A 24672-nucleotide genomic window follows, 5' to 3' on the forward strand; every position below is an offset into this window, starting at 1 on the left:
TCATTTGAATAGCATACTATCATAAAAATTAGTCCTATTCCAAGAATATCTGATTGCAGCTTTATAAACACATGTTTCATTTTAGCTTGAACTTATTTCTCAGAGATGAAAAATGAAACCTGATAAACAACATCAATATTATTTATGGCAATTTTGATTGTAATTTAGGAGGAAGGCAGAAAGAGACACTTGGCTTTAAGAACAGATGATTTACTAAATCCTAATTTTGTTACACTAAAAAAGTCAAACTTGATAGAGTTTTTTTCTTCCTTCCCTATTTTTAAAGAATAAATAAAAATATTTTCTTTCCTTTGGAACAATTTGTTCATGCTTTAGAAGCCACTTAATTAAATTATTACCTGCTGGAGCACCATCTGTTTTTGTCCTATAAATAAGAAACATGGTTTTCTTTTACATAGGCTTGGTAAATATGTAGAAGGTGCCAAAAAGCAATAAATATCATCAGCAGATGGACTGAGGCACTTCAATCTCTATACAGTCAGTCTTGATTGTTCTGGGCATAGCTAAATGGATTTTTCTGGATAGGTCCCTTTCAAAATGTATTATGTGCAGGAGGGGAGTTGGATTAATCTCCCATAGATCTCTTTACATTCTCTCCTCGAGACACAGGACCTGATTTTGCTTTTAACTCTTTGTCATCACTAGACACATTAGTTCTGAATGATATATGTAGACATGATAAAGTGTCTAAGGGACTTGAAGTTGGTGGTTCTGGGATGAACTTTCCAGAGGTCACTGTCCCAGAGACTGCTGTCTCCCTCCTGCTCCTGTGGGCCTCATTCCCCTGGGCACAGTCTTCACATGTGACACACAGACCACAGGTTTCCTATTTCACCCTTTCATTCCAGTCTCTGTGTCCTGTTCAGGAATGAGAGGAAGTCAACCACTTAGTGTGCAAATTCGCCGGTGGGTTTCCCTTTCTACATCAATAACATTAAGGGTTCGAAATGGCTGGGTATGGGTGGCATACATGTGAGTGATAAATTAATTTAATTAGAATTAATCAATTTTACTTGTCATTAATCTTTCATTAATTATATAAAATTGATAAATAGTACTTGGCATACATTTATAAATGATTTCATTTGGTTTTTACACACAAATTTAGTTTTACCTATGAGGAAAAGTGATTTGCCCGGGGCGTCATAGCTAGTAATTGGGAATCCAGAATTCAAAACTACTTTTCTTGGTTCCTAATAGTTCATCATTTTAAAACAAAGGCAGCTAATTGGGTTTTACAGTTTATCAACTGCTTCTGGTTACAATATTTAATTCATTCATCAAATGAACTCTTAGAAGTACATAGAACAGGCGTTCAGGAGTGTCCAACCTGTGGCTCGCAGGCCGTGTGGGGCCCAGGGCAGCTCTGAATGAGGCCCAATACAAAATCATAAAGTTACTTAAAACCTTTTTTCTGTTTTTTTGCTCGTCAGTTTCCGTTAGTATTTGTGTATGCAATGTGTGGCCCAAGACAATTCTTCTTCCAGTGTGGGCCAAAGATGCCAAAAGTTTGGTGAACCCTGCTACATCCTCTTTTAAAGGCTGAATGAGCTGCAGTAATTAAGACATGTTGCTGGTAAAATTGCAATTTTTTTACACTAAATTCTATACTCTTTTTCATAATGCCATACCAATTGAAGGCTATTATTTTTTGAGCAGATACAAGACTCCAGATACAAAGGTTAATGATAACTAAACAAGTTAACTATAATCAAGAGTGAACCTAAGGACAGACAAGGCAGAGGAAGAGCATGTGCAATGCATGCTTGACAGCACAGAGCAGAGCGAAAGATCAGAATGCAAGTTGAGGCCAGGGCATCAAGGTCCTATAACCTTGGGAAGGAGAGTGTGAAATGTCACATTAGTGAAGGAAACAAAAACAAACAAACAAACAAACAAACCTTATAGGCTTTTAACCTGTCAAGCGAGAGTGGTGAGATTTGTATTTTTGAAAAACATCATTCCTGGTATTCTGGTTATTTATGGCTGAGTAACAAACTACCCCCAGATTTTGTGGCTTTGAACAACAGCCATTTTGTTATTCCTCATTATCTAATCAGGAAAATGGGCAGGCATCAGCAGGCCATTCTTTTGCTGCATAAGCTTGTCACTCAGTGAAAATCAGCTGGTGGCTGGTCTGGTCTCATGTGATTGGCATTTTGGTTTAAACATTTAGATGATCTTCTCCACATGGTCACAGAGCCTCTCGACATTGTTTCTCCAAAAGAGTAGTTAGACTTCTTTGTGCTCAGGGCTCCAAGGATTCCTTTTTTGTAAAAGTTATTCATGCCTTAACTACAGTTCTCATAAGACACTTTAGGAAATAAATATTGCAGTATCATTCAATCTGTTACTTTAAGAGCTGCCACATTTAAGTTAAATAATTGCTCTTAGGATATATATATGCCTGAAAAAGCAGAGATAGTAAATGGTAGGAAATTGTTAATTATTTAGGGGTTGTCAACGTTATGAATTTAATCCAACAAACATTTGCATGATCAACTTATTATAAATTGTGGGCAATTTATAATAAAATTGTGGGAATTATTATAAAAATTGTGGGCAATAAAAATAGGAATAATAATTCTTGGGAGCAGAACGAGAAAGAAAAATTCTATTGAAAATAAAAATTAAAAATTCATTAAAATCACAGTAGCTATTAGATGAATGTCAAGTGTATTCAGGGTAGTCACAAGTAAGTCTGGTGAGGCCAGAGAGTGGCAGCTTATGTGTGAATGTATGAGGTTATTCACTTCTCCCCACTTTTCATCTAAAAAACTAAGGAAACTCCATGGTAATGAAGGTTATGGGAAAATGCCATACTACAAAATTTCGTTAGGGCTTTATTACGGGAAAATTTAGTTATGTTCTTATATATCTTATTTTAATCTTTGGAATAATTCAAAATATGCCTGCATGCGATAGTTTTCTCTTATTACACAGACTGGATAACGTAGATTCTGGAACCACACTACCTGGATTTAAATCCTGTGTGATCTAGAGCAAGTGACTTCAACTCCCTCTCTTTGGTGCCCTTATCTGTAAAATGAGGATGATAAGATGGTAATGTGATGGTATTGTTCTGGTGATTAAATGAATTAATATAAGTAGAGAGTATATAGTGGCACATGAACGTGCTGTTTTTTTCCTCTTATACTATATATCGAGCACAATTATACTAGTCAAAATCATCTACTATTCACAGCTTGTGTTGCAAACTATGTTCCTATTTTCTAAACTTAATTTTGGTTTTCTGTATCCTTAAAATTATGCTCCTTTTCAGGTGGAAGCTATAATATTTCTATTATGCTGTGCTGTCAAGTATGTGAAATTACTCAGAGAACTATTAAAGAACTCAACTTTTTGCAGGATTTAAAAAAAAATAAAGAGAAGAAAAAGAATAGTTGGTTCCTAATATATGATAGAGATTTAGAGATTTTGTTTGGGGCCTACATATAGGTTATTTTTAATGAGAATGATTGGAATAAGTCCGACCAGTCAAAATAGCTGGCAGAATTCTGTACAGAAGTGTTGAGGAGAAGGATCTGTAGTTCTTCCCACAGTGTAAGAGGATAGAACTCACAAGCAGCAGGTTCAGTTAAATTTTACTATTATTGAATATTTTAAAGACTAAAGATTTGTTGTATTTGGAATAGTAGAGCAAAGCATAATCTTTGGTTTGGTCATTAGGTCATCATTGAAAATATTTAAAAATCCATTGATTATTTATAGAACAACACATAGCATTTTCAATATATATAAAATAATAAAATAAACTCTTTTTGGTCATTTATTTTATTACTTTTAATGAACTTCTGAGACATCTATAGTAAAAAAAGTAAGAATGGAAGAGCAAAACTGAAATAATGGGAAAGTCTGAAGGGAGGCAAGAAATATAAAGAGAAGCTAAAGGGTGTATTATGGGCAGAAAGAACAAAAATGAGAAAAGAAACTAAAATTCATATTGGTAAAGTAATATTTGGCATTAAAAATTGAAGTGCTAAGTGAATTTAAAAATTTTGTGTGTATTATTATACACTATTGTTCAATGATGTCAATTATATAAAAGTTCCATTAAATGTTTTACATTTCATGTCTTTGTAAATATTGCATTTTCTTGCCTCTTGCCTGACATTTAATTTCATAGCAGCATTACTTTTATGTGCCACTGGAGGTCTTTCATTTTTTATAATATTCCTGTTCATAAATAAAATATAAATGACAGGCAGTTCCCAGTATAGGTTTAGGTAAGTTGTTTAGTTGCTTTAATTTACCCAAAACTATTATTATTCATGTATGTGAATTTTAATAAAATTAATGTCTTAATTTCAAACTGTCATACAGATGTAATATATTACTATAGTTTTTCTCATTCTGTTTTTTCTTATTTAACACATTCTCTTTTATTGAAAAGGTTAACAGTTTCTAGTATTATCATACCTAAAAAAGGTCACTTATAGAGACAACTTGAATTTTGTATTTTTTTTAAAGATTTTATTTATTTACTTGTAGAGAGAGGGGAAGGGAGGGAGAAAAAGGAGAGAAACATCAATGTGAGGTTGCCTCTCACAGGCCCCCTACTGGGGGGACCTGGCCCCCAACCCAGGCATGTGCCCTGTTTGGGAATCCAACCAGTGATCCTTTGGCTCACAGGCCAGTGATCAATCCACTGAGCCACACCAGCTATGGTGAATTTTGTACTTTAAAATAATATTTGTCACCTTTTTTTCCAGGTAAAATTTCATTTGTGTATCATCAGGGAACCTAGAAGAAAATATTGTAAAAATATATCTTTGTTTAGCTGCTACAAAATAATTTTTACATATATATTATATGTATTTATTTATGACTATGGCATTTTAGAAATAAGAAAGAATAGGAAAATCTTGGGCATATTGTTCCCTGCTTTTTGTTGCTTGAGATAATTTTTGGAAAGCACTTCAATTTTGATTTTGTCATCATTTATCAGTTGAAAGCTTCACAGTCCTTAGTTTTCTTACCATTAATGCATTCCTAATTTTTGGAAAAATATAGTAATTCTCTTAAACTAATTTTTAACCCAAGATTAAGTGAATTAATATATATCATTCTTGTCTTATAAGGAGCACACCATACTATTGACTATAATGAATTCTTATAATTGTATTTTAGGTTAAATTACCAGTATTAATTTTCTTTAGCTCATGGTCAATAGTTTGAGTGATAAAATTTTTACATTTGGATCTTACTCTTGGATTTTTAGCTAAATTATAGATTTTCAGAATTTACCCAGTATAAGTTTGTGATGATTCATGTGATAGGTATTTTCTTACTAACTGAATTTTGAATGGATGTAAACATATAGTTCCGATGTGTTTTCTGGGCTGCTTTCTTCCCCACCAGTTAATTGCAGTATCAAGATATATTAATACTTTTTCCTAATGAAACACTAAAGTAACAAGAATGAGAAGAGGGATTTCATAAAATGAAAGCACAGATTCTGGGTGCATTCAATCAATTACTTCTCTGGGGGGCCTCAAGCAGTCTTTCTGAGTTAAGATTTTATGAAATATAGGAATGCAAACTCTAAAATAAAATGCTTCCAGTTATAGAAACCTGTTGGTATTATTGGAAGAATAAAGGTATTTAAAAAATGAGCCAATAAAGTACCTTTGGAAAATGTGAAAACTAGAGGGCTTAGTGGCCTCATAGATAAAAGCTTCATCTGTTCCTGGAAATCCAAAAGTCATAGTCAAAAAGCAGCAATTTAAGACCATTCATGCTGGCTGAAAGGATAAAAAATTGCAGTATATCTACCAAGCTAAGAGGCTTCTCCTGGCAGGTAGCCCTCAAAGAGCCAAGTAGGTCATGCTTCTTTGTTTCCTCAATTTTGAAGCCTCCCTCTGTTTATTTATGTGTATTAGGTAGAGGTACTTTGACTCCCTGTAAAAGGCACCTGTGAATTGTGTGGGGTGGAGCCTTAGATATTTGCTAGGGTAAGGCAACTTTACCTCTTTGTGGCTCTGTGTTGGGGGAGGGCTCGGAAAGGGGACTGTGCCACTGTCTGGCTCCTGGGGTTTTACACAGCACTTGCCCCTTTCCAGTCACTTCACCTGTTCCCTGTATGCAACTGGCACCCTTCCAGCTGTTGCCATGGTGTTGAACAGAACAAAACCTCTGAAAAAGAACTAAATGAAATGGAGATAGCCAGCCTATCAGATGCAGAGTCCAAAACACTGGTGATCAGGATGCTCAAAGAACTCATTCAGTACAGCAACAACATAAAGGAAGAACTGAAGTGCAACTAAGTGAGATGAAGAAAAATCTACAAGAAAAAAACAGTGAAGGGGAGGAAGCCAAGATTCAAATCAATGATTTGGAATATAAGGAAGAAATAAACATTCAACCAGAACAGAATGAAGAAACAAGAATTAAAAACAAAACAAAACAAACAAAAAAATGAGGAGACTATAAGAAGACTCTGAGACATCTGCAAATGTGCCAACATCTGAATCAGAGGGATTCCAGATGGAGAAGAGGAAGGAGCAAAAAATTGAAGACTTATTTGAAATAGTGATGAAAGAAAACTGCCCTAATTTGGTGAAGAAAATAGTCATACAAGTCCAGGAAGCACAGAGGATCCCAAACAAGTTGGACTCAAAGAAGATTGCACCAAGGCACATCATAATTAAAATCCCAAAGGTTAAAGATAAAGAGAGAATCTTAAAAGCAGCAGGAGAAAAGCAGAAAGTTCCCTACAAAGGAGTTCCCGTAAGACCGTCAATTGATTTCTCAAAAGGAACTTTGCAGGTGAGAAGGGACTGGCAAGAAATATTCAAAGTGATGAAAAGCAAGGACTTACAACCAAGATTACTCTATCCAGCAAAACTATCATTTAGAATGGAAGAGTAGATAAACTGCTTCCCAGGCAAGGTAAAGCCAAAGGAATTCATCATCACGAAGCCATTATTACATGAAATTTTAAGGGGACTTATTTAAGAAACAGAAGAAGATCAAAACTATGCACATTAAAAAGGCAACAAATTCACAATTATCAACAACTGAATCTTAAAAAACAAACGAAACAAAAAAGCATAAAAAGGAACAACTGAGCAAATAATCAGAACAGGAACAGAATCATAGGTATGGAGATCACACGGAGGGCTATCAGTGGGACTGGGGGAGGGGGAAGGAAGAGAATGGGGGACAAGATGCAGGGATTAAAAATTATAATTGGTAAGTACAAAATAGGCAGGGGGATGTTAAGAACAGTATAGGAAACGGAGAGGCCAAAGAACGTATATGCCTGACCCATGGACACGAACTAAAGGGGAGATGGCTGGGGTCCTGGGCAGAGGGGAACAAAGGGGAAGAAATGGGACAACTGTAATAACATAATCAATAAAATAAACTTAAAAAAAGAGCCAAGTAGCGACTGTATTGATGTGTTAACTCTTGTCACCCTCAAAACCCTCTCAGGCCACTGTAAACACTCCATAGCAGAGAAGAGGACAGGATGGACCAGAAGTGTTTTAATAGCTGAAAACAGGTCAGAAACATGTGAAATGTGAATGGGAGCTTTCAAGTTCTAAGCATAGGTGTTTTTGCTCTTTGTCCCTTAGTAGCAGGAGAAAAGGGACAAGTTGAAAGTGTTGCTAAAAAGAGATCTAAAGTAGAGGTTGTGGTCTTTTCCTCAGAGCAGTGTACTTGGAAGCAGTTCATCCTTATTCAACAACACTGTGCTGGGAAACCTTGACGCCTGCCAGGGCACTGTGGAGAGCAAACAACAGAGATTTTTTTAAGTCCTGGAGTCAGAGCAGCCCTTAGACATCTAAGGATCAAGGCAGGACCATTCAGATTGATCGGCCGAGACTCCTGGTGCTTGTGGTCACATTCCTGACATAACCAGGGATAAATAAGTCAGTAAGGTCTCTGAATTTGTTATCATCCTGCCAGCTTTTGGGGACTTTTAGAGAGTCTAAATTTTGGAATTTGAAGGGTTGGTTGTGATACTTCAGCTACTTGCATTTACTCACTGTGAGAACTTGGGGAAATTACTTAAGCTGTAAAACGCAGATACCTCATCTGTAAAATGGGAATAATAAGAGTTCCTAACATATAGGATTATTTGATTATATGACATAATATATGTAAAGCTCAAACCTTATAGTGGATCCTCACTCCATTATTATTAAGGGTCTAATAAATTATCTATTAACATATAATTTTGGACAACATAACATGGGAATGTTGTTACTTTTATATATCAAAATCTAAGTGTAAGAGATAATAAGACGGCTCATAGATTTCTCTAACTAAATAGAAAAAAATAACTTCTCAGGACAGATATCTGTAATTACAAAAAGATAACAGAAAAATGAAATTAAAAACAAACTCTTCAGTTGGGACACAGTAGGTGGAGGCCAGTGGAGTTTGAGAGGCCCCTGCAGATGCCCTTCTTTGCCCTCAACACAGGGAAGCTCAGGGCCACATGGAAACTCAGTTACAGTGGCTTTCTGTAACTAAACATAACAGCATTTTTTCTTCTCCCCTCTTCTTTATTTTGCATTTTTGTGGTTTCATTTATCTCATGAATGTACATTTCTAATATAAGCCACTTTAAATACTCTTAATGTGGAAAGGATGTAAATACTATAGAGTTAAATAAATACTGTACTTCTCGAGATTTTACTATAAATGGAAATAATGACCAGGCCAAAAAAAAATCTAGAGTCTAGGTAGAATCAGAATACCAAAAGGACTAGGAAAGAAGTCCATACTGGAACAAGAAGTGTCTATCCATCCCAAAGTAGAAAGAGCTTTGTGATGCTGGTGAGACTTGAATGATACATATTCTAAATAATCCTAAATGTTCAAACTACCTGTTTAGGAAACACAAAGTATACTCTGTATTGTTTTAGTTCCTTTAAATTAATACTTCTGTGTGCCAAATCATAAATTAAAATATGTCATTCTAATATTGAAAAACATTACCATAAGTACGGGAACCTAGGTGGGCCCAACTAACCATTCAGTTAGAGGCGCTACGCACGGTAATTGCAGCTGCACGCAGGTACAGGAAGGCGGGCGGTCCACTCAGGGGACAGACGCAGCAGGTGGTCATACATATGCAAGCAATATAAAACAAATTTACACAAGCTTGATGGATTTCTTCAAATAATTTTCCCTTAAATGATTTTGATTGCATTTTGCAATTTATAGCTCATTAATTTAGCATCCTATGAAGATACCTTTGATATATCATTTAGTGATCAAGGTAACTCGAGCACTAGGGTGGTGACTTTTACACTCTCCAGCTTCATTATCTGCTAAATTCAATGTACTCTTACCCATTGACTAATTTTTTTCTAAAAGATAAAGCACATATAATAGTTTCCCTTTATATACCCTCTTTATTCAATTAGTAAAGCATGAACAACAAATAATTATTGTCATTTCTTGTATGCAGTTGACACACCAACATTGCAATTAAATAAGAAATTCTTAGTGCATTTACAGACACTATAGCAATTGCCAGGGCCATTTCACAAAACCAAATGGAAAAAAAATCTCATTATACTGGAAAATTAAGTCAGGGAATAGAGTCTTCTGAATTACTGTTTTTATAGTTTTATCTTCTGCCCTGCTTTCAAATTGAGGCCATTAAAGCTTTCAACAACAGAAATGTATTCCACAAATATGGGCTTTATTTGTACAAACTAGGTTCATACTGAAAAATTTATGTCAACTGTTTTCAGCCTATAAGGAATATTCTTAAAACTTAAATTTAAAATTCCTCTGGGCATTCATATAGTTCACTGTACAGCATCTGAAGTATACGGCACAAAGGTGCATAATGAATTCCTTTCGATGATGCACTGACATTTCTAAGAAATGCCTTTGCCTCAAATCAATCTGTTCAAACCAGCAAATGAGTTGACATTCAAAGCTTTAGGAAATGCTATATGAATATTTTTCCCATCATACAATAAAGATTCGATCATAGAACTGTCATAGGAAATTGAGAACCTGCCTTATGTTTTAAAGTTAATCTACCAGATTCACTTATTTATTTTACTTATAAAATAAATTGTACAAGTCAAAAAACCGTTCGATATATTCCTAATTCTAATAAGATCTACACTGAGTTAAAATACTATTGGTATCATCATAGTCAATGAGTCAAGTCAACCACCTATGACAAGCATGTTTTTCTACAATAAACATATGTAACTCCGGTTTATGATTAATTATCATTAATTCCTGGAACTATTAAATTGAACTCTTAAGCTTTATGGAAAAGCTCACTTTTTTTTTAAATAGATGAACAAGAAATTCAACTCTGCAATAACAAAATATAAAATTGGTAGTGGTAAGTCAAATGCAATAACATTTTATGTAACATTAGCCACACTTCCCTCTCATCTATCTGAACAATAGCTAATAATTACAGATGCTTCCCACTCTCAAAAGTGCATGAGTACACCACTGAATTTCTCATTACCACCAGGTTGCCATTATTGAAACTTAAATTTCCTGGTTAGAGTTTAATTTAATTAAGGTTGTACTTTAAACTTGGAAGCTCCAAATGTTTCAAATTTCTTAAACTCTATAGAATTTCTGGAGTGATCCTTTATTAGTGAATCACGTACAATATGTTAGATGTTGTTGCGAGCTCCTTCAATAATTTATCTCATTTATTATTTCCATTTTACATATGTAGAATCTAAGCATAAAGATATTAAATAACTTGTCTAAGCTACATAGCAGAGATAGAATTTGAGCCAGATAGCCTAACTATAGTCTACAAATTTAGAGATTGATGAGGTTAAGTCATTATATCCTAAATTCCCTCAAAGTATTACTTCTGGTCAAAGCACTTCTGATCAAAGTGGCATTACTAATAAATAACTTATTAAATGAAACTTTTGTTTAATATATATTTATTATCCAAAATAATGTCATCCATTGTGTTAGGCTTGATCTGTAGCAGCCAGAGATTTTACATTATATATTAAAATTTTAGCCTTTTCAGTATTCGTCTTTTATTTCTGTGTGCTTTATTTTGTTTCACCCAGTATAAATGTGGGGAAGAAAAGCACTTAGAAATATTAATTCATTTTTAACCTAGTCACATGCTCAGTAAAACTGCAAATTCATTTTTTTTATTGAACTAATACTGTCATAGCCTAGGGAAAAAATACCTTTTAGTTCAACCTGTGGGGTTTTTTATGGCCATATATGTAAAGGTATAAGTGTTAAGTAGTCCTCCCTTACTCATGGTTGTGCTTTCCATAATTTCTATTACCTACAAGTGTGGCCTGAAAATATTAAATAGAAAATTTCAGAAACAAACAGTTAATAAGTTGTAATGCATGTGGCCTTCTGAGTGGCGTGATGAGACCTCCTGCTGTCCCCTTTGTCCTTTCCATCTTCCCTTGGCCCAGCTTCTCCACTCTGTAGATGCTCCCTGCCTATTAGTCAGTTAGTAGCCTCTCATTTATCACATCAACTGTTCTGGTATCTCAGTGCTTGTGTTCAAGTGACCCTTATTTTACTTAATAATGACCCCAAGGTGCAAGAGTAGTGATGCTGGCAATTTGATGCTGGCAAAGAGAAGTTTTAAAGTGCTTCTTTTCAGTGAAAAGGTGGAAGTTCTTGACTTGAAAGGGGAAAAAAATTGTACTGCTGAGGTCGCTAGGATCTATGGTAAGAATGACTTTTTTATTCATGAAATTGTGAAGAAGGGAAAAAAACATACTACTAGTTTTTCTGTTGCACCTCTAAATGGCAAACATTATGATCACAGACAGGGCATGAGAAGTGCCTCTTTAAGATGGAAAAGGAACTAAATTTGTGGGTGGAAATGTTTATGGACATTTTTCAGAAATAAATTTTTTGAAAGAATACATTAACATATCTTTTATTACAGTATATTGTTATAATTATTCTAGTTTATTATTAGTTATTGTAATCTTTTACTGTGTCTAATTTATAAATTAAACTTTAGCACATGCATAGGGAAAAACAGTATATATAGATTGTTGTGCTCCTTGAGGTTTCAGGCAGCCATTGGGGGTCTTGGAACGATCCCCTACAAATAAGGGATCACAGCTCTGCAAAAAAAAAAAAAGTAAACATTTTCATATATTGAATTTTAAAAACAATTTAGCCTTTGGTGTGAGCCTTTTTGGGAGGGGATCTAACCTAAATGAATAAGATATATAGAAAACATGAATAATACACTCAACTTTTTCTAAAAACTGCACTTATAAAAAAGACCGATGGCACAATATAGACCATAAGGATATTTCAGGCATTAGTATTTAAAAATAATGCCACAAGTTTCTATAACCCGGCCTACACAAAAGAACACATCTTATAGAGAAAGATTCATGTAGAGGATTCTAAAATCTTTTCTTTTCATTACTCATGTGGAATAGCTATAAAAAATATGACAGTATAAATTAAATGAATATTGCACATCAGTAATAGAAAATATATGAAGGTCAAATGTCATAAAATATGATATCTTAGACATGTTGATTGTGCTGTATTTCTTTTTATAATATAACATTTTCATTGCACTTGGGAATTGAAGTGTTCTGGTAAAAGAAATGGGATGTGTCCTTTAATAGTCTCACAGGGTGTAGGTATATTAAAGAAAACTATGTTCTTTGTGAGACCCACAGAATAATTTGTTCTGACTCAATATTAAATATGTTATCAAAGTTTTATTTACTTAGTAGATTCTTAATCTGTTTTATTTTTGAGGAGTTCATTTTAGATAGATTAATCACATGAAACAAAAGTGTTAAGGCAAAGATTTTTATGTTATATTTTTGCAAAAGCTGTCTTATTTTCCTTAAAGCAAGATAATTTAAATAAATGGGTATACGTATGTGAATACGCACATACACACACACATACGTATTTGAAATTCTTCAGTGTACATGTTATCAATGCTTATTTGTGTGGTAATTTTCCTGAAATATTTTGGATTTTGTCACATCAAGTGGATCCATCTACCTTTGACCCAGATACTACTCTCCTGGAATGCAGAATTTAGTGAAAATTTATAAATGTGTAATGAGTTCAAAGTGGTAGTAAGGATGTCAGGCAGCTATCTATAATAATGAAGAGTTAATATCTATATCTGCATTATATTTTAATTGATGGCTCTGTCTGATATTTGAAAAGCGTTAAATTGCTGATGTACATGTGATGAAATGCCTATTGTCAGGGTAGAAATGAAAACTCTGCCTCATAATTACAGTTGGTTTTTAAGTGATTTGTAGAGAAATGACTTTGAATGTTTGTATTAGAGGTCAGAATTAGAGATCTCATATTTTAGTAGTAGCTTCTATGAGTCAAGTCTTCCAACAACATAAACTATGTTCTATAATTAAATCTTTGAAAAAGCTTTTGAGAAAGAGACTTTGATTCATTAAAATGAGAGGAAAAAAATCTAGAAAACCACAAAGCGACAGTGTTTAAGTAAATTAATCAATAATCCATGAACTGAACAGTTAAAGAAGTAAATATTATAATATTGTGTCAAGATAGCAGGAATTTATTGATGTTTTAGCAAAACAGGAAAAAATTGACTAGTACTAAGAAATTGCACTATTTTATAATGTATGTTAAAATAATTTGAGTTTCAGGGTATTCAAGTATTTAAAAGTTTGGCACCAACTTTTCAGTCTTATATTTTTATAAAACTGCAGTTGCCTTTAGAAGCGTGTACCCAAATATCACTTTCTCAGTCTTAACAGAATCACTCAATTTTGGAACTGTTTCTACTTCTGGAATATGACAGGGTTTGAATCATAAATTTCAGAGAGTCTTTAGTTCTACTTCCTTCAGGTTTCCTCTATCCCCTAGTTTCTTCTTCCTCTTCCCCTCTTTCTCCTCCTCCTTTTCCTTCTCCACCAAGTATGATTTGGATTCTTCAACCATCAGTTATTCCAGCATCTCCTAACCAATCTGAATAAGTATCACTAATTCCATATATTAGTCCCTTTCTCTACTTATCTTGATGTGACCAAAGACAGAATTCAAATGCCGCACTTTCTTGAATCATTTTGGAAACTAGGCCAAGCAGAAGGGAAGCAGGGCAGGAAAAGGAGAAGGATGCAGAAAGGGTCTGCAGACTCATTCCTGAGGCTGTTCTCTCATAGAGAGCACCAAATAAATACATGCATGATAACAGCTGGCATGTCATGCCGTGTTTTTAAGAAATATTTTAGTCTCTACATATAGACTGTGTTAGAAAAGCAAACAAGCCAATAACTATTATATGTGTATGTGTGGGTATACACGATTATTAGGCCATATCCTTTTCTCTACAATGTCTTGCAGAATTATATAATTTCTTCTGTATTATTGAACTTATTTCTTATAACAGTTCTTGACAGTTCTTCCTGCTCTACTATTAGAAATGTTTCTTTTGACCCATGAAGCATTCAGTGGATGTGTTAGGCTCACTCTTTCAGTTAATCCTAATGACAGCACTGTGAGGTTTATATTACTATTATGCCCACTTCATAGATGAATACTTCTGAGTTGCAGAGAATTAAGCCATTTGTCCAAAATCACATTCCTTACCTTTTTCCCTAAATTTCTGGCCCATGTGCTGCATCTTTAGCCACATCATACTACTCCGGGTTTTTCAGATGGTCCACATACCATGCATTCTCATGCTTCTGCATGCTTACAGATTTCCCCTGCTGGGAAGCCCTCCACTCACATGGCTGGTCTATTTTAGTTAACTCTTTCTCTTTTGTCAAAAGTAACTTAGAGGTCATTTGGGGAATCCTTTCCCATTTTCTCTATATAATCAATCATCCTGGGTTCCCCCCTTACATTTTTAAAATGTTGACTTACTTGTGTATTAATATATTAATATCTCCGATTGGGTTATTCCCTTCCTGCGGAATAGAGGCCTAGCCCTGTGCCTGCCATGCATTAGATTCTCATCTTATTGACTCAATTTCAGGTAAGTGCAGGTCCTAGTTTATAGGGTAGTAGAGGAGAATTTAGTCAGAATTACAATTGCAATTTTGTAAAGTTTAATATTTGATTATATTTGAACTTTTAAAAACATTCAGAACTTTTTAATTCATATGAGCTTCTGCCAGCAAGGATTGGAGCTGTGCATAGTGCCACTAACTTTTATGAAGTCCCTGTTTGTATTTTTTTCATTAAAGTTCATTTGTCAACAACGGGCTATTAGGCAATTGACTAATCAGTTGTCAGGTGAGCTCTGTTCTTTACCCACAGTGGGGCCCATAGAAAAGTCATAAAACATAGTGAGGGACCTTAAATTCCAGCTGGGGTGACATATCTAATACACTGAAAATTTAGTTATAAATACTCTTAATCTGCAACCATAAGACACCAGTGGGTTACTGAATACAGACTGAAGACCACTTGTAGTTAATTAGCCTAGTTATCCTAATACCACACTGCAGGATACAACAAACAGTCATCCAAAACTGTGTAGGGGAGAAAAACCTCCATCTGCCATTCCTATAGCAAGGTTATGAAACCAAACTCTCCTACCCTTCAAAAAGGCTTCTTTTTTTTGGATGGATGCCAGCCCAGATTTTTATTTAAAGTTGAATGAGTGAGGCTAATTCATATCACTAATTCCATGAAATATCTTGGTCTTCTGTGGTAGCCTAACATTTTTCCAGTGCTTTTGATTTATCATGACTATGTAATGTACCATATCTTGCTTCTTGTATTTCCGAGTTCCTACTTCATTTAGTTGTTCTGCCTACTCTTACTCTGAATTTGTTTTTAAAATTAGCTCTGGCAATGTAAATCATCCTAAGATCTTTTATGTTTTCCCCTTAACCTACCAAATAGTAGTTTTATTGCTTCTGCCCTTTTTTCCCCTTAAAAGTGATTTCAAAACTTAAATTTTGCCTTCATTGTAATGTATTTTCCTTAATGCAACTGTGCATTTGCAACATATTCTCCCGAGCTTCAAAGGTTAATAGTGTGTGCATGCATTTCGAGTTCTCATAAGTTTTTCCAACAAGTATCTTCTTTTATTTTTTTGCCTTCTTTTCCTATAGTAACATCAATAGAAAAATATAAATAACTAACATATGTGATTTTTCTATAGGGGCAATGCATTTCTGTTGATTATAATCACTAAAATTTTATGGTTTGTCATTTTGTTTTCACGATGAGGGTGTTCTTTATTTTGAGAAACTCTACTTCTCTTATTTTCACAGGTAAAAAGATGGCCTATCAAAAGGTCAATGCAGATCAAAGAGCTCCAGGACATTCACAGTACTTAGACAATGATGACCTTCAAGCCACTGCCCTTGACTTAGAGTGGGACATGGAAAAGGAACTGGAAGAGCCTGGTTTTGACCAGTTCCAGCTAGATAGTGCTGAGAATCAGAACCTGGAGAACTCAGAGACTGCAGACCTCAATCTTGATTCCATTCAACCATCAACTTCACCCAAAGGGAGGTTCCAGCGACTTCAAGAAGAGACTGACTATGCTACCCGTTATACAAGATCTGCACCAAAGAGCAACCATGGCAACTTTTGCCGCCTTTTAAAAGTACTTTGTACAGCCATCATTTTATTTATTTTTGGAATTTTGATAGGCTATTATGCACATAAGAATTGTCCTCCAAATGTTCCTTCTTCAGAAACACTTGATCATCAGTTATACCAAGAGATTCTCAAGACAATTCAAGCAGAAGATATTAAGAAAACTTTCAGGTATGTATAGAAAAAAAAATGGATGTTGGTGGGTGTTATCTGAGAAAGATGTTTCAGTGAGTATTGAACAGGTAATTTTGCTGCGGTTTAAGGGTAATCTTGAAAGTTGAGAGACATAATTTACAAGCACATTCTTCACAGAGGGGGTGCACGTTTTCAGATTTATGATATTGTAATACAAATTTATGATGCTGTTTTATTAATTTATAATAAGAACAATGACTACTATGAAAACTAAAAGGCTTGAGCCAGTGCATTTTTTCCATTTTGGGAAGCCCAAGTAGACCAAATTGAGATGCAAAGACTGCTAGATATTCATGTAATAAAAACTAAGGTATTAGCCCTATGATTGAATTTTTAATGACCTCAGAATAAAGTAAACCTGATTTATGGGCAGAAATAACTGCCCCTTATGGTCAAAGCACTGGTAGTATTTGGTCTCCTGCATCCCTGAGATTCCCAATGAGCACATTTGTATCGAAACACATTGGGTCCTAGATACCAGGCAATTCTAAAAACTCATCTCTCTCTTTCAGTTAAGTTTGCAGATGACTTGCCTCATCATAATGTATTGATTTTTAAGTAAATGACAAGAAATATTATTTATTAGGCCTTAATCTGAGTTATTGGCAAAATCTTCATTGATGTCACAGAATCTGGTAAAATGAAAATTTTGTTGTTTCATGTATTACTGTCATATGTGTTGAAAAAGATTCCTTAGTTTACCTATTTAGTGAGGTGAGGAACTGGAAGGGGATGATTAGATATTGGTTTCTATACATATTTTCTGTGTTTGCTGAAAAAAGACCATCTAGGTGAATCATACAGATGATATTTATAGGTAGATGAAAAAGAGGATTACTGCTTTCCAAGTGTATTCTTTCTTGGTTATACTGACTTATTATAGCCAAGATGTTGGCATGTGTTCATTTCTAGGCATTGTCTAGGGAGCATGTCCACTGAAAATGCATTGTTTAATCTATATGCTGAAATACCACTTGTATTGATGTTGGTGAATTATAATTCTCTTCCAGAAGATCACATCTGAGTTTCTAATGGGAATTTGTTTCCTACACACTTCTGTGTCTGATATTCACTATTGTATAAGCTTCCCTTACCATGTAATATGCACATAATAACACTTCCCATGGTATTTCCTAATGTAAAATTGTTTATATTGAATTGAGCTGAAAGATAGCCATTGTCATATAATGAGAGATTCTATCAATCAGGATCCAACCAGGACAACAGAAAACTAACTGAATATGTAAAGTAGAGGGAATTGAAGTAGGATAATTATTCTATCAGTGATGAAAAACTGAGGAGCTAATCTGGGGACACTGAGGTAGCCCAGAGATTAACAACAAAATGAAGCCAGTACTAATCCAAGGCTGGAGGGAGAAAAGATTTAGAGCAACTTGGTAGAAATTGGAATAATCTGCATACACAAGTGTAATCATGTGTGTGTTGGGTGGGGCATAGTATGTAGCCTCAGTCAGAGACACCACCGAAGACAGAGAGAGAATAAGAAGTACCACAGCTTGTCCCATTCTTCTGCCCCACCATGTCCCACCAGTTGTCCCATTGGCTAAACCCAGCAGGAAGGCTGCTAACTTAGCCTGTGGAGCTCATCCTGGAGGGCTCAGCTTACTGGGAAGGGGATCTGTATAAAATAGGGCACAGACGGGGTGTGTGTGTGTGTGTCTGTGTGTGTGAGAGAGAGAGACAGAGAGAGAGAGAAGGAAAAGAGAAAAGGACTCTATAAATCTGTGTCAACTGTAACTTCGTTGTGAACATTCGTTATACTACAAAAAAGTATCTTCTAGAAAAGGATCTGTGGGTTTAATGTCTCCTTAATTTTAAGAGTAATTACATTTTTTCCCCGAGCAACTTCTTAGTTTTTAATTTATGGATACAATGATTCTCATAACCTAGCCTGCTTCCCTTTTACTGTGGCTTTTAGGAATTTCAGAGCCAAATTTGTATTGAAATAATAAGCAACTTAAAAGCATGCATTTCATGTACTAACTAGCCTACATCTTTATTTTCACTCCTTCTATGCCTTGGCTTTTTTGCCTTACTTATTTTTTTCACCATTATAGGCATCTTTAAAAATTGACTTATGTCCTCTTTTCTCATAGAAAGTTGGTTTTAAATTCAAAATGTATAATTAAATTAAAAATTCATTATTTTCCCCAGATTAGGAGTTCTTTGACAGTAAGGCTTGTATGCTCCTCTTAAACTCAAACATCAACAAAATATGTATATTTCAAAGCTAGCTACAGAAACATAACCACCAACTGTTGTACTTCTGGGCAGTATTTAGTAGTTGGACACACATTCAAAATTATGCTCTGTCTAATAGCCAGTTTTTTCCTATTGAAATAATAGATTTTTCCCCTCAAAAAATAATATGTTTGGTACAAATATGTTTACAGTAACTTTCTCCAAAAAACATTTCCTCACCCAAAAACAATTACTCCCAAATAGTCATGATAAACACACGCCTAACTATGAATTCCTGCATTTACTAAGTCATCATAACATTAACTGTGTACATAGCAGGTTCCTACTGTTATTTTTCACCAGTTTGTGATCAGTTTTGGCTCTCACTGGCCCACTGTTTCGTTCTTCAATTGCTATCCTTATTTTATTGGATCTCCATTTCTGCCCATGCTCTAAAGTTATGTTAGTTCTTACAAAATATCCTAAGAGCTGTGAAATATAAAGTATATACTTTATAGTATATTAGATTACAGATTACATGAGGGACTGGATCAAATTCCACCATTAGACTTCTACTGTCTAGTATACATTAAATAAGTATTTTTCTAAGGGAGGAAATAAATTTGTAGATAAATGAGAAACATACCTGTGTTTAAATGCTCACTTATGTTATAAATTTGAAAATTATGTTGCTTACTATTTTGATTTTTTATATAATTATATTCAAAATATTATGAATATAATTCTTATTCATAATATAATTATAAAATAATATTTTCTATTATACAAGTATATGATAACCAGAGGATGTGCAATGTCCTATTTTTAAGTAACTGAAAACTCATATAAAACCAGATACTGTAAAAATATTAAAGTATCCCTATTGATGCTTTAGTTGAAGACAATGGATGATAATTTCAAATTAGGTTCAGCCTGCAGAACTTGAATAAAAAAAGAAAGGAGAGAACCCTGAGGTAATCACTCAGTTGTAACCTATGACAGATAGGAGAAGCTAAAAAACAGAGTGAAAAAAGAGGATTTTTTGGAGAGATCTCCTAGTGGTGTTATAAATCTCAATCTTTTCTCAAGGAGGAAAACCCTAAAGTCCTGTAGAAAAAAGGTTTAGCAGAACTACTTGGAAGAACTTGATATTGCTACACAAGGTGTTTAACTCCCACTTGAGAACTCTAAGTGGTAAGACTTGGACTGGCTAGTTGCTGATGGAAATTCAGCTAACAGCTCCTACTAGATTCAGAGAGCATCACCCTAGTTCATGAGAGTATCAAATGAGAACATTGTGCTCCCATTTTGTCTATTCTGTTTCAGCCCTGGCAGCATCGGGAGCTCTGAGGCAGGAGGGGTAGAAGCACAAAGCAAAGAAAAAGCTGATTCCTTTTCCTTATTTGACTCCAGTGTTCCCTATCTAGAGATAATCAAACAGTGAGAGACAGTTCAAAGTTCTGACTCTTAAATGACACTGATCACTTTAATCACTCACTGGAGGAACATGAGTCACTTAACAGTGACCAGGATTACCAGAGTTTGTTATTCAGGAATAGGAAAAAAAACTAGCTACAATGAATAAATGTGAATTGGAGAAAAAAAAATGCTTGCTAAATATAGGGGTTATACATGTGGGGGGGGTTTAATGTGTAATAATTTAGAAAAGAACATACTCAGAGAATTATTGGTAGACACATTGACTGCTTATTGCAGTTTAAAAACCTCATTATCCCATAATAAAACTCACATAATTGGCTAAAGTGAAACAAGTATTTGGTATCATGTTGACCAAATAAAAGAAAGTAAAGCAGAAGTTTAGTTTTACTTGACAGTATTCATAGGCATGGTTGGGATTAATGTAGGAATATGAAGATGATGTAGTGTATGTGTAAGTGTGTATGTTAATCAATTGTCTAATAAGATTCTCTTGATCACTTCTTTCTATGCAACTTCGTTGCTATTTGAAAAATGCATTCAGTCCTTTACATGAATGGTTTACTGCTTCCATGTGTCTTCTGTGTAAGCTGATAGTGTATACAGTATCCAGATATATATCCAATATATCCCATTCTTCTTGATGCATTTTTGAATGCATCAGATTCAAAAGCAGCTTTATTTAATGTATTCTTTTGATGCCTTTGTAGAACAACTGCTTAATAATCTATGTTCATTATAAGCTTCAAAACAGGAAGGCAGGCTTACACAATAATCTATGAATAACAGTAATTAATCTGATTGGGTTTTAAGATACAGCATCTGATTCCGATCAGCCTCAGGGACCTTTGAAACCATAGTCCTCTGATTTTCGTAAGTGACGAACCACCACCGTGACTTACCTCCCTCTCCATCTGCACTGCTTTTTGTTTGCCTTGTTGTTTCTCTTTCCGATACCAGCTGCTATATGTTGGACCCAATACATTCTTCTTCCAATTCCTATTCCCAATAAAGAAATATGATTATTATCCTTTGAGGGGCCAGGAATATTTGTGACTCTGTCAAGTGCTTATCCCTAGTCTGAACAGCTTTGGCCAATTGGGATACTGGTCACCTTGTGTAAAACAGATTTAACTAAGGCTGTAGAGAGAGTTCTTTAACTTAAAAGAAATTAAATGTGACAGGTAACATGTTTTATTTCTATTATATGATGAAGCCACCAAGACTTTATATGTTAAATGAATGACACACATGTGTGTATATATGTATATGTGCGTGTATGTGTGTATGTGTATATATACACGCTAAAGACCATAAGCACACTTTTTGAAAAGGAATCGTTTTTAGTCTTTTATTCTATTACAGTTTCCCCCCTTTGTCCACCTCCACCCAGCCCAATACCAGCTCCCACAGTCAATCCTCACACCATTGTCTGCTCATGTCCGTGGGTCATTCGTACATGTTCTCTGACTAATCCCTTCCCCTTGTTTCCATCATAAAGTGTGGAAAGGGATGGTAACACTTCACATTTCTGAATAAAGTATGTTAAAAACTTCAAAATTTGTTAGCAAATAGAATATTATAATAATAAAGTGTTTGAAGTAGATGAACCAATGAGGTTAAGTATATTTTTTTAATGGAGGAATGTATTACCTTTTGATAGCTGTAGATGCTATGAAAATAGTGAGGAGAAGAAAAGGAGAAAATATGTTACACCCTAATTATGATTAATATGGTATTTTATTTTTCAGTGGGAAGGGAATTATTATTTTTCTCACTTAAAGGACAATACATACAGAAAGTTACAGAGAATAAAGTAAAAACCACCCATAATTCTACTGCCTTCCTTTATCATTTTCTTTCTATGTTTGCCTGTCAGTCAGCAAAACTGTATCTACATTTAATTGTCTACTTTATTTGGACAGGAGGATTTTTAAAAAGATTTTATTATTTATAGAGAGAGGGGAAGGAAGGGAGAAAGAGAGGAAGAGGAACATCAACCTGTGCTTGCCTCTTGAGTGCCCCCTACTGGGGAACTGGCCCACATCCCAGGCCTGTGCCCTGACTGGGAATCGGACTGGTGACCCTTTGGTTTACAGGCCAGCACTCAACCCACTGAGCCACACCAGCCAGGAAGAATTTTTTTTGTTTTTTGTTTTTGTTTTTTAATCATTATCTGGTTTGATATGGTAATTAAACATGAATTAAGTTATACTGTAAAATGACCTTTATAAATATAAGTAAAACACCATATTTTCATAGCTAGTATTTAACTCTTTAAAAAGTTTAGGAAGTGTTATAAATTATCTTCAACAGCACCTTGATGAATGAAACTGTATCCAGAAATTTAGACAACATTCAATGCATTTTAGATATGGCATATTTTAATAATTATTTAAAATTAATTGAAATGATTTCCCAAATAAAATTTATTTTGTCTTCTTGTGAAATAATACTTTTAAAGATGGTTTTCTCCTTCTCACTCCCTTCCTCTTTTATTTCTTTTTCCTTTGCTTCCCCCTTTGCTTCTTTTTGGCAAGGGGAGTATATTTCATAATCACATGTATAACTTGCATGGTACATATTACAGTTCCAATCAAACCTTGCCACTGCCACTATTTAGTTAGGTTACCTGGCTTTAATGACATGAAACAACAGGAATGACACATTGCTGCATACTTTATGCCACTTCCTCTTTTATGCCCACTTCATGTCTGTGATAGTCATAGCACTCTTTTACATTTTGCTCAGGAATTACATCAGAATCCTCAACCCAGTACTTTTGGAAGTTCTTACTAACTGATTAGAACTACACAAAAGGACTTGTCCTGTTATCTCTATACTGGATCACCTTTTCTCGTCCTATGTTATCTCCATACTTGATTACCTCATAAGAATTAGCTTTATTTAAATGGTAGGGATGGATTTCTCCCCTCTTTAAAGGGGAAGCCCCAACTTTTAACAGGCCAAATAACTGCAGCAAGAACCCTAGACTAGTGGCTACCCTATCCTGCCAAAGAGTCCAAAATCTCAGGACCCTACTTCTTAGCATCTGCTATATTTTTATGATCCTTCTTAAATTAAGTTGGTCACCTTAAAGAAGAAAATCTCTGCAAGCTATCTAGAAATAAAAAATATAATTTGCTCTAAAGGTAATTAAATCTTTGATTACCTGCTTTAATTTACCATCCCTTGACGTCCGAATGTAAACAGTGTTTTGCTCCTCTGTCCTGTTCTTTTAACCCAGGCACTAGATTTGTTTGCTTGTGATAGCTTGTCTATCTTGTACTCAGTCTCTTCATTCCTTTCCTCCTTCCCTTTCCACATCTATGTCTCCTGTTTACTTTCTTCAATTCAAGAACAGTGATGCTCCTTTTACCAAGGAATATAAAATCATCTAGCTTCTTATTCTAGAAAGCTGACAACTATACGTTCTCTCCAGTCTTAAAGAGAGAGGCACGGTAGTCCTGGCTTAAAGAGAAGCCAGAGAAGCCAGCTGTGGAGTTCATGGAGACCCATCAAGTGTTTTATAGTTATCAGATCACTAGAAACAGTCCTTTAATATAAATAATTTTTCCCCTCTGATACCACAGAAATGTATTTCTCGATGTTACAATTTTATACAGATGTGAGGCTTGATGGTGGTGGTGCCATCAGCAACTTCATCTCCAGTCTCCAGCTGTATTTTGTAATCATCTTTCTGTTCCTCCTCTGTCTTATGTATTTATTTCTCATCTCTGTTTTCTCTACCCTTCATGTTTTTTGAGAGCAGGAAGGTTGGGAGAAATGAAGAAGGCAATGAAGCAACGGGCATTTTAATTGGAGAAAAAGATATAAATGTAGAGCAAAAGTACACATAATTCAATTTATGCAAATGATAATAGAATAAATTTGACAGTAATGGAGTGATGGTTCCTAAAGGAAGTAATTATCTATTCTATTATTGATCTCTCCAGATAACAAATGAACATTGTCTTGAATTTAATCACAAAAAATACATAGGATAAGATTTATTTAATTATGCATAGTATTTTATTGCTCTATATTTTAAATAAAGCAACTGCTTCACCTAGGGTTACTCGTGTTATGCACAATGACATTAATTCTCTTAACTGACTGGATCAAATCACAGATGAGAACTTAGCCCTTCCAATTCTTAGGCATTTGGCCAGAACAAGATCAGAACCCAACAATAGGATGAATGAGGAGTGATGATGGAGGGACCTTGACTGCCATGACCTTCTAAATCCTGACCTGTTC

The 24672-nt window shown here is 34.7% G+C and overlaps 1 protein-coding gene across 1 annotated transcript in view; it reads left to right on the forward strand.

The window, feature by feature from the left end:
* Positions 1-24672, forward strand: part of NAALADL2 (N-acetylated alpha-linked acidic dipeptidase like 2) — a 796061-nt gene that overhangs the window by 180428 nt on the left and 590961 nt on the right. The window contains exon 2 of the mRNA XM_054575719.1: positions 16248-16749. Coding sequence (XP_054431694.1) covers positions 16248-16749 — 502 coding nt within the window. The remainder of the gene's footprint in view (positions 1-16247; positions 16750-24672) is intronic.

The sequence above is a fragment of the Pteronotus mesoamericanus genome, unplaced genomic scaffold (assembly GCF_021234165.1).
Source record: "Pteronotus mesoamericanus isolate MK-2021 breed Mesoamerican mustached bat unplaced genomic scaffold, CSHL_Meso_final contig_116, whole genome shotgun sequence".
NCBI lineage: Eukaryota > Metazoa > Chordata > Mammalia > Chiroptera > Mormoopidae > Pteronotus > Pteronotus mesoamericanus.